We start from the raw sequence: 14,633 nt of genomic DNA on the forward strand, positions 1-14,633 counted from the left end.
CCAGTGCCTAACCCTTTCAGTAAAGAAGTTCTTCCTAACATCTAACCTAAAAGAGATATAACCTATGAGATAGTTTCCTTCTCTTTTAATAATCAAATATCCAATTCAGGGCCAAGACAAGTTGACTTTAGCAGCTTTTGCTATTTGTTCATTCAATGAATGTTTAGCTACTTTGTTGTTCAAACAAGGATTCTCTATTATCTTCAAAGAGGATGATGTCCTACCTGGAAACATCTCAAAACTGTGCGATGTTGCATACACACTAAGGAACTGGAGAAGCAAACTGATTTAAAATAGGGAATTTAATCTGTGTTACTCATCTGTTTTGGAAAAGTCACTACCACTTGGTAATACATTCTCTAAAAAATTGTATTGTTTGGAAGTACACAATGCATATTGCTTGGAGCAGTTCTGTGTTGTACACGTCACATATTCAATGACCATTTAAACAAATTTTCTAAGCCCTGAGTTCAAGAACTTTACCTAAAAACTAAACACATATCCCAGTCATTATTCTAATAAATGCTCATTATTTATACCAAATGGATCAGGATATATTTTCACTTGCCAGTTCTCTCTTACAATTTACTTAATGATGTATTTATAGAAAACAGCCATTAGTTCTTACATTTTGTTTTAAAAAACAGGCTTTTTCTGTGGGGATGGATTCTCTATTTCATTAATAGAGCTCTATTATTAGGGGCAGGTTAAGAATGAAATTAAACAAGTTCTTTTTGAAACGTTTTATAACTTCTTCAATCAGCTTATTCTTTCAGTGCTATGGCATAGTCTCCTCTCTAATTTTTGCATTAAACTCTTCTTCCCTGGAATAACTAATGCTTTCCAATAACTTTTCAACTCATTGAATGTCAGAAAGAAAGAAAAAAAAAAGCAGACCTGACAAAGACTGGAAGCTGGCAATAAAACAATAATTAAAATAACTGAAAAAGTCGCTGTAAATAAAATCAAGTGGGAAAACTGTTAATTTATTAACAGTACAATGAATTCTTAACAGACCTGAGTTCTGGCAATAGATCCATAAAAATATCAGCTCAAATTCACTTTCTGTCCCCCCAAGAAAAAAAATAATCAAATCAAACCCCAGTATTTATAAAGAAGTGAATAGTTAAAGCACAGTACAGCATGCCATTCTGTTAATCCATTATTTATTTAGTCATGTCTTGAATCTGACATGTAGTTCTGGTCCAGTACTCACCTTTTTGTCCAACACAAGAAGAGTCCATCAAACAAAGCCCTTCACAAGACATGATCTAAGCCAAAAATTAAGGTAGTTCTTCACATAATGGATGAAAGAACCCTGAAATTCCCTGCCAAAGATGTGGCAGGTGCTAAAAGTTCACATTTGCTCTGTGGAAACTACATGCATATTTGTCAGAACAATGGAATGGGGATCTAAAAAGACAAACTACTTTAGACAGGAAGCTTCCTGAGCTGAAGGTAACTGGAGACCGGAACAACATAAAAGTAGTAAATATCATATCTAATTGTTCTGTTCCTGCCTGTCCTTGTCAATGTTTGAAAGAAGGTATTGATTTATAGGATCTGAATCTTAACAGTTGGTCTTACCAATCATATTCATAGAATCATAGAATATCCAAGTTGGAAGGGACTCACAAGGATCATTAAATCCAACTTCTGGGTTCCCAAAAGATCACCCAAAAAACTCAGGTCTGAGAGTGTTGTCCAAATGCTTATTGAACTCCGACAACTCTAGTGTATGAATAGTGCTTCTAGCTCAAGGTTTCTAAGCCTCATTCCTAGGATTAATTTACCCAAACACTTCTTAAAGGCACGGAACTTTTCAGCTTCTGTTACCTAAAACTAGAGAATTCCCAAGCTGCATCTCCCATACACTTACATACACTTCCCAAAAGTTTAAGAACAGCAGTATGCTCTCAGGACTTCCAGCTAAAATCATGTGAAGAAGAAAGCCAGAAATAATTGCAAAATTTAACAAAAAACTTTATATTAATCATTTAAGAGATATTAGAGTTAAAAACCTCAGGAAATAAGAATCTAATTATTTCTATGATGTTCTTATGCCTTCTATGTGTCTTATTTTAGGCTTTTTTTCAGTTGTCTTAGAGTCTTTTTTCTAATCAGATGTATTAGCTTGTGGCAGTGATTAGTGATTTTCTTCCTTCTAATCCTTTCTAACATCTTTTGCCTTACACTGAAATGGAGAAGGTCTTTTTTCATTGCTCTTCAGGAAAAAGATCTTCTGCAACTCAATCAAAACATGAGAATAGTAAAGAAAGAATCAGAAGTGATGACTTTAGCATCCTCTCAATGACAGTCAGCAAGAGTCTGGTATGCTTTTTGACTACTAATAAATTATAAATGTGCTGTACTGTTATCAAATGTTCTCTAACTAAAGTTTAAGAAACAAGCAACAAAAAATGGAGCTAACAGCCAGTGGGAAGAATATTTTAAGTAACAACTAATAAATTAATATTCTGTGCTTTCAGTGTAAGCAGCACTATAAGGGACAAAGTCTCAAAGGACACACTGTATGGCTCTTCAACTTAATCTACCACTGCATCTTCCTTTTTTTCTTGAGCAAGCTGTGAATATTATTCAACAGAGACTTAACCTTTTCACACAAGCATTCTCATATATCCACACTAAGATCCTCATTGTTTTAACACGGGAAATAAACTTAGGCATTTTTTCAAGCCAGTGAATACTACTTCCTGATTTCTGTTCTAAGACTGGTAATCAAATATACACATTCAGAATATATGAAAAATTAATATTATAATACCAGATACCATCCCTAAACTAGAGGCACCTGAAGAGCCATGGTTAAATGAGCTTGACAGTCACAGTTTCTATTTCCAAAAACCCATGAACAAGATCACTATTGACCTATATTCCTACCTGCAGAAAACTAAAAAGCACCTACTATCACCTACTATCTTAAATAAAAAACCCTTCCTTAATCATTTCTGCAAGGCATTCTATTCCTTTTATCAAACCAGAAGCCTCTGGCTTGGGGAAGGAGATGAAGGGCAGCCAGAAGTTAGGAGCAAGCCAAGTACTGGGCATGGTGACATAGATAACAAGCTAAAAATTGTTAAAGGTTTCCCCATTTTTAACAAGAAAATGCAGTTCCTTAATGATCTTTGAAGGAAGCTTGATGAGTCCTCCGTAGAAATGACTTAACTAAATTATATATTAACAATTACAAAGTCCTGTCATCATAATGAACACTAATATGTTGTTCATTCTCCGAGTTCTAGCTTGTTTCAGAGACCAAATACCGGGTATCCCTGGGCTTTAGAAGTGAATGCTTTCTGATTCATAACAACTGAATTTGCATGAATCCTGAAGAAGAAATGACACTTTGCAGATACAAAGTAGGTCCTACTTAAGTATTTTAAGTAGGTCCTTAAAGAGAAAACACTGCTGGATAATAAAAACCTTTTTCACATAGCACATAAGATTATTATAAAATTTAATGTATTTGCGACCTACTGTCAAGCATAGCATACCAAAATACGCTTTCAGAACAGAACGTATCCTTTCACAGAACAGGCAGATCACATAAGAGGTATCCTGAGTTATAAAACAGCTTTGTTATCTAATCACACACAACTCTTGATGGAACAACTGTCTGAAATTGAATTAATGTTTTCAGGCATGCACAAAGGCCTATTGACAAACTGAACAAACTGCAAGTACAAGAGGAGCACTTTCTACCACTGTTGGTTAGAAGAGCGACCTCTAGTCACTTGCACAGTTCAGCACATGATATTCATTGGACAGTATTATAGAAACTTAGAGCTGGCAAAAAAAAATAAATATCTTGATTCATAAAGGCAAGGAGCAAGCACAGTGAAAAAATATGTTCTAAAGGAAAGCCTGGACGAATTTGGCTTTTTACCTCATTACTCACCACATGTAGTTACTACTAAGGGAAGCACTGAAATTCCCTAAATGTATGACAGCAAAACCGAAAGAAGACACAGATATTCTTACTATATATCAAACTCACCAGGGGCAATGCATGGGAACAAAAGCCAGATGAGCTGATCAATGAGGCTCAAAATGCTCAGGCAGATGGTTAAGATGAATTGCAAGCTAAGAGCTCTCTTGCCTATTTAGACCACAAACACCGCTCTTGCGTTAGGGAATAGGGCATGAGTATGTGCATATAAAGAAATGCTGTTCAGAATAAAAAGCCTCTGATTCCAAGTGTTTCACAGTGTTTCTGTGCATACATTACCCTAAGACGTAGCAGCAGTAGGAAGGAATATACTCACTTTCTTTTACTGCTAATTTTTCTCTGCCAGCAACAGAGCCATTCACAGTAAATAATTTGTTAGAGGAAACAGAGACAAAAGAATGATATATTTTCAAAATGCAACAGGAATTATTGCAGAGATGAAATAACAACACCAAATTGATATTCCAGTGAAACATACAGAACTTGATATAACTTCAAAATGTAGGGCATTCATCTGCCACTTAAAACAAAAGAAAACAAAAACTATTTTGCTCTCAAACAGGAAAGAGGTTGAATTAACACTTGTAACAAACATTAGCAGAAAGGTATCTGTAACATTTTCTTATTTTAACACTTCCTTTAATTAAAAACAATGTATCTTTAAGACACCAGGAATAAATGAAATCGTCTATTTTCAGCTTTCCATCACTAAAATGACTGCATGGAGTTATCAATTACTTAAGTAACACACATGCATTATTCCTTAATTTGGTTAACCAACTAAGAAATTCTTCACCTTAGTAGAACTATACACATTAATGCCACAGAAGTAGATCTATAACCATTAATCTTTTAACCCATTTATTAATATTGACTCTGCTGGAACATTCCTAATACTATTATTATCGTCTCTTCAGTTATTCAGTAATATTTATTTAGATATCAGAATTATAGGTTTTAGTTTTGTTCTTAAAATCCCTTCATTTATACTGCTGAAAAGTAGTAATATAAGTGCAAACATACGTAAGAAAAAAAGGGTTTCAGTAGTGTTTGTTTGTTTCCTACAACAAAAATATTAAGAAGTTTGAAAAAAAATAATTATCATAAAGTTCTAAATAGAATAATACTGATAAAATCAGGAAGGAGTTATAAAACAGTATTACAAGTTTGTTTTCCGTTACAGTTATACTTTACAGCTATTACTTACTAATACAAAAGCATAAAAAGAGAAGGAACTAAAAAATAAGAGCACAGAAACCATATGTTGAGTTTTTAAAGAAGCATTAGAGCAGAGGAGTAGCATGGATACAGAGCATAAGAACCCACAGAAGAGTTTGAGGTAATGGAACTTCTGTCTGGACCACTAGGAAATTCTGGCGATGTGATTTATCACTGTAACTTCTCTGTGTTACCATAAATGTGATGTAGAACAGCAAGAAGGTAAGTTTTCCAGCTACGAACTGTTAGCCAGCTACTGCTGTCCTGATATAGAAATACCACCCTTTTGAGTAGTACAAGTCTTCAGTAGTCACTAACAAAGTCACAATATTCCAAGTTATGCTGCCTATGCTCTAGAACTTCAATCTTGCATTTCAACAAATGATTTCAACAATCATTTCAGCACTACCTTAATTACAATAAATTTCTACAGTAGAAGCAAATGGGTATAACTTTTACTTCATGTAAGGCCATAAATTCTATACCACATTTTTGAATTCAAACCAAAACCTTACATGGTGTAAATTGTCCCTTTCTATTATAAAGAACAGGAAGTGGAAAAACATTTTGTGGCATGTGTCTTGCTACTGAGTAAGTACAGAGTCTCCCTCTTCAGAACATTCTCTAGTTTTATTAGAAAATGAACTGATGCTAATCACATAACCAGTCTAACACTTGCATCACAGAAGTATGTACGTAGAAAGAAAACTTACTAGGTGATTTCTCTTCTTCTTCTCTAGGCTCTACTTTTTCTGCTTTTGGTGGACCTTTGATTTTGTATATTAACGAACGGAGTTTGCCAGTCAAGGTGGAATCTTCCTCTTCCTCTTCTTCCTCTTCTAGTGGAATACCTTAATAGATAATAAAAATGATCAGAAACAAACCTTAACCTTTGAAGATGAACTTCTTCAATATTTAAACTACCCCAAAATATCTACAGGACAACCTTTTAACCAGCAAATTTCACACAGGAAAAATAATGTTTTAAGTGCCAAATAGGTGGCAATATGACTCAAAGTCGTATTTGATTAAATATGTGATTCTCTAGCTTATATTCTGCAGTATGAAATAAATAAAAGATTGAGCAGTCATATTTAGCAGTCATACATAAACATATTATCTGAAATTAAAACTGGAAGAAGGCAGAAGTTTGTAGATAACACTAGTTATAAAATTTTCATTAAAACAAATAAAGAGATGTATCTGAAGAGATGTAGTTCTACAAATAGTTTACTACAGTTCAATACGTTGCTTCATAACTATTCAAACCTTTTTTCAGATCTTTTACACCTCTTAGTGATGATCAGATACCACATGTGTTATGAGCAATAGAACAGAACGTCTAAGCAGGTTCCATTCAGACCAGAACTGATTGAGCAAAGCTCAAATCGAAGTTTTTGCTGTTTGGCTGTTGGTCAAAGTAAGAGTGATTCTTAGCACTGAGAAAAATAAAAGATTTCCAGATACTAAAGAGGTACAAGCTGGACAAGAGGAAAAAGATTTAATTTAGGAGGGTATAACTTGTATTACAAAAAGAAACTAATAAAAGAAAAAACAACTGAAATGTGGTATCCGGTTGGAGAAAGCATGCAACTAGCAGCTAACAAAGAGGAAAGTTTTAAATTAGTGACTAAGTGACTAGGAAGAAAAAAATCAGAGGCAGTAGGAGAGAACGAGAGAACCAGAAGCTGAAATGTAAGATGATATAAGGACTTTGAGGAATGAGAAAAGTAAGACTGGCTTGGCAAAATGAATAGCTAAATGAAAAGCTACATACAGTTTGTGTCCAGAAGGAGTAAGAACGGGAAGTATAGCCAGTAAGGAGACAGAAGAGAAAGAAGAAAAGGATATTAAGTAATGCAAGAGACTGGCACCGAAAAACCTAACCTAGGCCCTGGAAGCGAAAGGAACTGAGAGGATAACTCCTGAAAATCTGAAATGAACAAACAAGAAGAAATACACTCAGATGATGAGTTAAGACAGTGGCAGAGCAGAGGAAGCAGGGTCTCATTCACCTCTCCAGATCAGATGTCATTCATGCTCCATCTTCTTAGAGCTGCGTTCAGAAGCTGACCTAATAACCATTGTTATTCACTAATCACTTAATTCAAGTGGCAGAGGTCTGTGCACTGGAACATATAGTTCCAACCCAGCAGATGAAACAGACAAGTGTCAGTTTGATATTATGCAATAAAATCTGCTTTATGTTGTTTTGTTTTCAGTCAAGAAATTACACACAAGAAACATGATGAGAATTATTATTTTGCTGGCAACACTAAGCACTCACAGTTTGGATCTGCTAGGATTCAGGCTGCCTTAGTAACTTTAATTCAGAGTATTTGTGTATATTCATTATGAGGCAGCTTTTAATTACTTGATTGCATACATATTTTTCCATTTAGATTCCAAAGTATACTTAGTATTAAAAAGCTGTTTATATATTCCAAGCACAACTCAGTTTGATCTGCAGCTTACATTGCTTAGTACTGATTTTCAGAACTGTCAGGACAGATTATGAAGGGCATTTATTTGTGGTGACCACCTATGCTAAATTTGTACAAAGTAATGAATATGACTTTGTTTAGGATCCAGAGGATCATTAAAATGTTTTAATTATTAGTCTGTTTTCTCTATCTTCAATTCTCTATCTCAGTCAACATACAAATTAATAATGTAATAAACAAGAGTACATGATAAAATAAATAAATAAATATATAGCTAAATAAATAAATACCCTTCCCTCAAACATCAATCCTTAATCACTAGGGTTCTAGGGTTTCACCTTCTGAAAAGATGAAGAGTGACCAGGAGCTAAAGTAACTCAATGGTAATATCAGCAATGAGACTTCAATATAACAAGTATGTTACAGAGTAAGATAATTCCAACTAAGCTGAGGTCTCTATAGTCTTCATCTTGGAGTACTCAGAGAACTCTGAGATGCCAGGTAACCTTTGGAAAACAGAGATGAGCTCAACTGCTGAGTGACTGAACAATAAAGATCACATATTTGTGAAGGTATTGTGAAGAATGAAGAGTAGCCAGGAGGATATGGACTATTCACTTTAATGCTTGGAAAAAAATGCCAGAAAGAAAAAAAGTTTTTATCATGCACTTAGAGTAAAGGATGAATGACAATCAACACAGGATTGTCAAGAACAAATTGCATTAAACCAATCTAAATTCTACCTAGAATGTAGTAGCTAGCCTAACAGATATAAAACTTGATTTTAAGGACTTAATACAAACCCACACAGTATTCTCCTAAACAAGTTAATGAAACACAACCCCCTGACCCATCTTAGGTTGGGTTCTAAGGTAGTTGAAAAATGGTAATAGGAATCATGGAATCACAGCTTGGTACTGTGAAGGTTGCTGGAGATTTTACCAGGATACCCAGAAAGACAAGCACAAGATCATAGCAGAAGCCTTAACAATACAAGCACATAATCAAGGATACAAACAGAAATCACAAACTGTTAATTACTGGTCACTAGAATAATGTAATTCTATGAACTGGGTAAAACTGATTTTAGGGATAACCTGTGAAGAATGAACTAACAGAGTGTATTAGCATACATTTAAAAAGTGGCCTCAAGCAAACCAAGGGAGGAGAAAGAAACCATTACTATGGTTTATTATAACCGTTATTATGGTATTATCCTGGTGAAAAACTTGAGATGCTGTCAATTCATTTTAATGATTCTGTTCCCTTCTTGAACTAGATTTATGTCATCAACCATAGAGCCAAGAAAGGCACTGGTAGAGTAACTGTAACACTAAGGGGGCAGAAAGGAAAAAGTCTGTGTGTATCAGTTTTAACTGCCTAATTATTGGGAACGAGAAGTAACAATTGGCTGATGTTGCTAAATGCTAGTAATGGACTAGTAATTCCATGATTTCCTTGATTAGACTAAGATCTCAAGAGACTTAAAATATTTTTGGTATTGCATATAACGTGATTCTTTAATGCACATGCAATTCTATAACCCACAAAGTATATTTAAATATATAAATATTTAAATATATAAATATATAAAGTCTGTCAGGAAAATCACCATGTAAACAGTAATAAATCTAACACATACAAAAATTGTTTGTTTGTTTGTTTTTTATAATTGATCTGATCTTTTTGATGACAAGTGTTAAAAAGACAAACAAAATCTTGTCACTCACCACAGTGAATTAGAAGATCATCATGGAAGTCGTACAGCTCATCCCGAATCTCCTCTGGACAGGGACAATCCTCTCCCAGTTGAAAATTCAGCAGCATATTAATCTTTAAGGGAATTAAAACATATTTAAGGTAATGACATAGGCTGAATAGAGGCTTCCTAGCTATACTTTACATGTTTATAATAAAATTAGCATAAAATATAAATTTCTAACACACCTCATGGAAATACTAAAGCAATGTTCCTTTGTAAGTTTTAATTAAGAGTAATGTAAATATCCTTAATAATAAAAAATATTCTCTATTATATAGAGATATATAATATAGATTATATAAATAGAAAACACTAAACATTTCCAACATAGTGGTGTCAACACAACACTAACTACAAGTTGGTACAACACAGCAACTAAAACTATCACATTTTCTTTTTCTTCTTGTAGCTCTGGCTGAATCTCAGCTCCTCAGCATTGGATGACAATGTTCAAATTTTCCATACGCTTGAGAAACCCTAAGCCAACTTTGGCCTAGAGTTTGAGTTCTGAGTACAAGTATAAGCATTTTGACATTCCGTATTTTGTGGCATCTTAATAAATTTTATCTCTAATTCACTTTTGGTTCTCTAGTAGTTCTCATGTTAGTTTAGAAGTCATGGATAAACAAGATTCTTATTGCAAAGCACTTTTTTTTTTTTTTTTTAATCTTTAGATTTAAACTTTTGTTTAATATTACCTGTTCTTGTGGAGGAGACCGAAATTCTTTAGTCTTCTTGGCAGTCAAAGCTGCAGACATGTTCAAGGCTTGCATGAGTTCATTATACCTGTATTTCTGATTATACTGCAATTTTGATACATAACGGTCTGCAAATGATACAATTGCTTCCACTCTATGTTGCAGCTCACAGTCACAGAAATAATTGAGTAAATGGCACATCTAGCATAGAAAAAACACAGGTTAAGTTCAACATTTTAACATCTTAAACCCTAACAGGGGAAAACAGTGGATACTTTTAAATTGTTTGTTAAAATGAGAGACTTTTTTTTTTTCCAAATGGAAACATTCTTTTTAAAAATTATTTTAATGGTGTAAAATTAAAATTCTTTTATGGTGTAAAGGTGACAGATGTACACGGTTTTATTATGCTGATCAATACTATGTTGTATTTACACAACGCTTCACTCCATGTTCCCAAAACACTTAGAAATATTAATTCTCTTTTAAAATACACCTCAGAAAGTAAGTGTCTGAATATCTATTTTGAGTAAGAAAGAATTGCAGCATCATCAAATTTGGTTATTAATGTGAGGCCACATGGCAGACCGGAATGAAAACGTTAGGGATTTCAAATATTATAAACTAAAGAACAGACATAAGGTACTACCTTTTTCTCATCAATAGTATAGCACATGTAATGCATTTATATTAAATGGTCACCTGAAGCTTAACAGATTCTGGTAATCTTGTCTGCAACAAGCCTGTTGTAGGAGCTTTGGTTTCTTTTATTGCTTTTTCTCCAGCTTCTACAGCTTTTTCTTCAACTTGTGTAACTTCTTCCTTTTCTGTACCCTCTTCTGTTTCTTCCTTGTGATCTCCAAATACATTTGGATCAATGAGGATTAACACCTGCTTCACATCATCATCATCAAAAACCCCCATTATGAGCAGTGTTGCTATTAGTTTAAGAACAGGAACAAACTGGAATGCAATGTGTCCTCCAACAGGGTCTCGTATATGAGTACCACTACACTGTACTGCCTCTGTTAGCATACTTATGGCTTTGGATTTAAGTGTATCAAGGGGTATCTCTGGGCTGGATGTCTGATGTTCTTCACTGGTCACAATAAAGCAAGGAGTAGAAAAATGAAAGCTTGGTTTCAGACAAGTGCTAAGCCCTACTCCAGGTAAACCATGCTTCTTTGTTTCATCAGGATATAATCTAATAGTTCGAGTTTCCTCTGTAACTGGAATGATAAATTCATTGTTCATCATGAGCTTGGCTTGCTTGGCATGCTCCAAATGTATACTAATCAACAAGTCATAGAATCCAGAACGTAGGAGTCCAGGTAAATATTGATTATCTATTGTGTAAAATAACTGAGATACATCCACATGGCTACAAAGTGCATAAGCAACTCTAGTGTTACCTAGAGCACAAACTGAGCTATAGAGTTTTAAAGTGTGATAGTGAAACTTCATCAAATCTTCTTGTTCACATAGTTCCAAAATATCGACACATCTGTTAAGCAATAAAGAAACAGAGCACTGGTCAATTTAATGAATTAAAAAATAAAAATAATTATAATTTCTGCACATTTTAGTCAGTTCTTGTTTAAACTGTTAATATTAAGATTGTTAACGACTAACCTTAGCACGTGTATCACCACACCACAGCAAACAGTGGTAATAAAACAATAAGACTATTTAAAATTAACACTCCATAGAAAAGAGGAGAAAAAAAAATCCACCATATATAAGCTTCCTTGGAAGCTATAATAAATTGCATGTTTGTTTTTAAAAGCAGTGTGTTTGGAGTGCTGAAACTCTAGAGACTACTCTTTAATTTTTCACACAAAACAGTATTTTTTTGCTTTACTTTTTAAATTTAGTTTTATTAACGCTAAATAAAATCGTTTATTAAATTGCAAAAACAAATTGCAAAATAATTGCTAAATGTATATTTTTTTAAAATTGGCTTCCTGCTACACTTTTGATTATAATTTTTGTCACTGATTGCAATATTTGATATTTGGATACATTTTTATTATCATTGCTATGAAGATAAAATAATGAAAATCTAAGAAAGTTGAGATCTTGTCAGTAAGAACACAAAAGTAACTCAGGTAAATTGTGAGCAGATGGAGCAGGAATGGATTACATGGTTTTAACATATAAAGAAACAGCACCTGAGAAAACTTCTGTTTAAAGATCTAGAGATTTAACAGATTATTTTAAAATTTAAAGGAAATCAAATAGTTGTTTTCTCTTATGTATGCAAGCATTGTCACATGACATTAAAATTATTCAGCCTCTTTTACCTACTTAAGTTTCACAAATACAATATTATAGTAGATAAGATGAAAAATTCTAAAAAACTCTAATGTTAAGATCCTCCAAGGCATGCTTAACTAATATCCATACATCAGCTAGTTAATCCAATACATTTCCTACACATCAAGACACCGTAGTTCCTTCCAAATGTACCTGTTTTCCTCTGGGATATGAAGTGCCATCATCTGCAGAGGTTCCAAACACTGCACAACCCATCCATGACGTTCACTGACACGCTCAGTTTCCACTTTGAGAAAGCTGTTAGGCATCCTGCTCCATAAAACAGGTGTAATTGTTTGCACATCAAGGCGAGGGGGGCACTGAGGAATAGGATTTCTTTCCTCACTTTTAAAAATTGCTGCTGATAAAGGCATGGTATTCTGAAACAAAGTATATCAGAGTTATTTTTGTGACATGTAATTATGAATAAACTCATAATACCAAAAGGTAGTGTAATCTATTAATAGCAAAGAACTCATAGAAATATATGAGTTATTGCAACAAACATTAAAAAAGCATAAGGAGTGATAAACATCAAGGGTATTCTCCCCAGATATCTTTGGTTTATTCTGACAAATGCAGCTTCAATTTGTTGAACAATTACTTTCATATAAGAAGTATACAGAAGTAATTTGTTAACATTTTAGTCTAATAAAATATGTTGTCACAAATTCAATCTTTCTAAACAAATACAATTCAGCAGGAATTTCTGTAGCAATAAACAGATTTAGATGAGAATCTTTATAAAAAATAGTTAATACCTTTAATTTACCAAGTTCAAACTGAACCAAGTTAGTGCTTGTAGGCTGTACAAAAGTTGCTGGAAAAAGTTTTGTGTTGGGTTCAACCTAGAAGACAAATGAGATTAAAAAAACTAAAAAGACAAGAAGAATCTCCTCTCAGAATGTGCTCTGAAATATATATATATATATATATATTATCTACTTTATATTGTATTATTGAATAATTGCAGACACTGTATCAAAGCGATGACCAGTGTCTACCTGCGGTTTACCTTTAATAAAGTAAAGCATTTGCCGAGTTACCTTTATAGGTCCACCTACCCTACAGGCAGGTACCTTTGCTGTGTTATGTGGTGCTACACCTGTAACAAGAACTTTTATAACACTCCGTGTTGATTCATGTTGATTAGGACAAGAGGGAATGGCCTCAAGTTGCACCAAGGAGGTTCAGGTTGGAAATCAGGAGACATTTCTTCTCAGAAAGAGTAGTCAGACATTGGAATGGGTTGCCCGGGGAGGTGGTAGAGTTCTTGGGTGTATTTAAGGAAAGTTTAGACGTGGTGCTTAGGGACATGGCTTAATGGGTGACATTGGTGGTAGGTGGATGGTTGGACCAGATAATCTTGGAGGGCTTTTCCAACCTTAATGATTCTATGATTCTACTCAAACGTATCGAAATTCAGCACTCGCATTCAAAAACAGCTAATTAAAAATGGAGCTCTCTCTGCTTTACAGCTACATACTTTGGCTCTCACTCTAGAAAATGCACCCCTAATACAGACTGAGGGTAGAATACAACTTTTTGGAACACCACACATCTTTTCTTTCACATTTTATGCTGTACAAAATAATTTACTACAAAATAATTTACTACAAAAAAAGCTTGGAAAAAAATTTTGAATAGAAAGGGAATCAGGGGTACATAATAAGAGGGTGAAAGTGAATCATTTTGTGAGGATAGTTAGCCTTCTTCATATTAAAATTAGTGAATTAGTGTATTTTTTTTAAAAAAGATCTCAAAGATTTCTTTATTTCCACATTTAGCAATTGTTTCCAGTCTTAAAAATCATGATGTATCACAATGAATCACAGTGCTGCAGATTTAGAAGTGATTAGTTGTTGTACTGTGTTTTGTTCTGACAACTACATTATCTTAATTTCCCCATTATATAATGCAGGAAAACATGTTATTGTCACATTACTAGTGTTAAGATTTCAAAACAAGGAAAAGCAATCCTTATAATAGCATCAAAATGACCTGTTATTAGATAACTTCCTGAAAGTCTGGTAATACCTGATAACAAGTGCCAAGCTCTTTTCCATTGGCTGTGAATGACAACATTCCAGTAGCTAGGTCAACAAAGCATCCAATTTCTAAATCAACATTGCTACGACCTGATCTCTGGGAATTAGAAGTTATATCTCCTCCCCAAACCATATAGCAATTACTGCGCTTCACACTGTAAGAACAGCAAGAACAAA

The 14,633-nt window shown here is 33.9% G+C and overlaps 1 protein-coding gene across 13 annotated transcripts in view; it reads right to left on the reverse strand.

The window, feature by feature from the left end:
* The window catches only part of RYR3 (ryanodine receptor 3), a 219,585-nt gene that overhangs the window by 98,205 nt on the left and 106,747 nt on the right, over positions 1-14,633 (reverse strand). For all 13 annotated transcript variants that reach the window (XM_072038900.1, XM_072038897.1, XM_072038899.1 and 10 more), the window contains exons 32-38: positions 14,446-14,611; positions 13,170-13,256; positions 12,562-12,788; positions 10,795-11,596; positions 10,093-10,293; positions 9,363-9,465; positions 5,902-6,039 (exon numbers count right to left, since the gene is read on the reverse strand). In XM_072038900.1, coding sequence (XP_071895001.1) covers positions 5,902-6,039; positions 9,363-9,465; positions 10,093-10,293; positions 10,795-11,596; positions 12,562-12,788; positions 13,170-13,256; positions 14,446-14,611 — 1,724 coding nt within the window. The remainder of the gene's footprint in view (positions 1-5,901; positions 6,040-9,362; positions 9,466-10,092; positions 10,294-10,794; positions 11,597-12,561; positions 12,789-13,169; positions 13,257-14,445; positions 14,612-14,633) is intronic.

This window comes from Anas platyrhynchos, chromosome 5 (assembly GCF_047663525.1).
Source record: "Anas platyrhynchos isolate ZD024472 breed Pekin duck chromosome 5, IASCAAS_PekinDuck_T2T, whole genome shotgun sequence".
NCBI classification, from domain to species: Eukaryota; Metazoa; Chordata; class Aves; order Anseriformes; family Anatidae; genus Anas; species Anas platyrhynchos.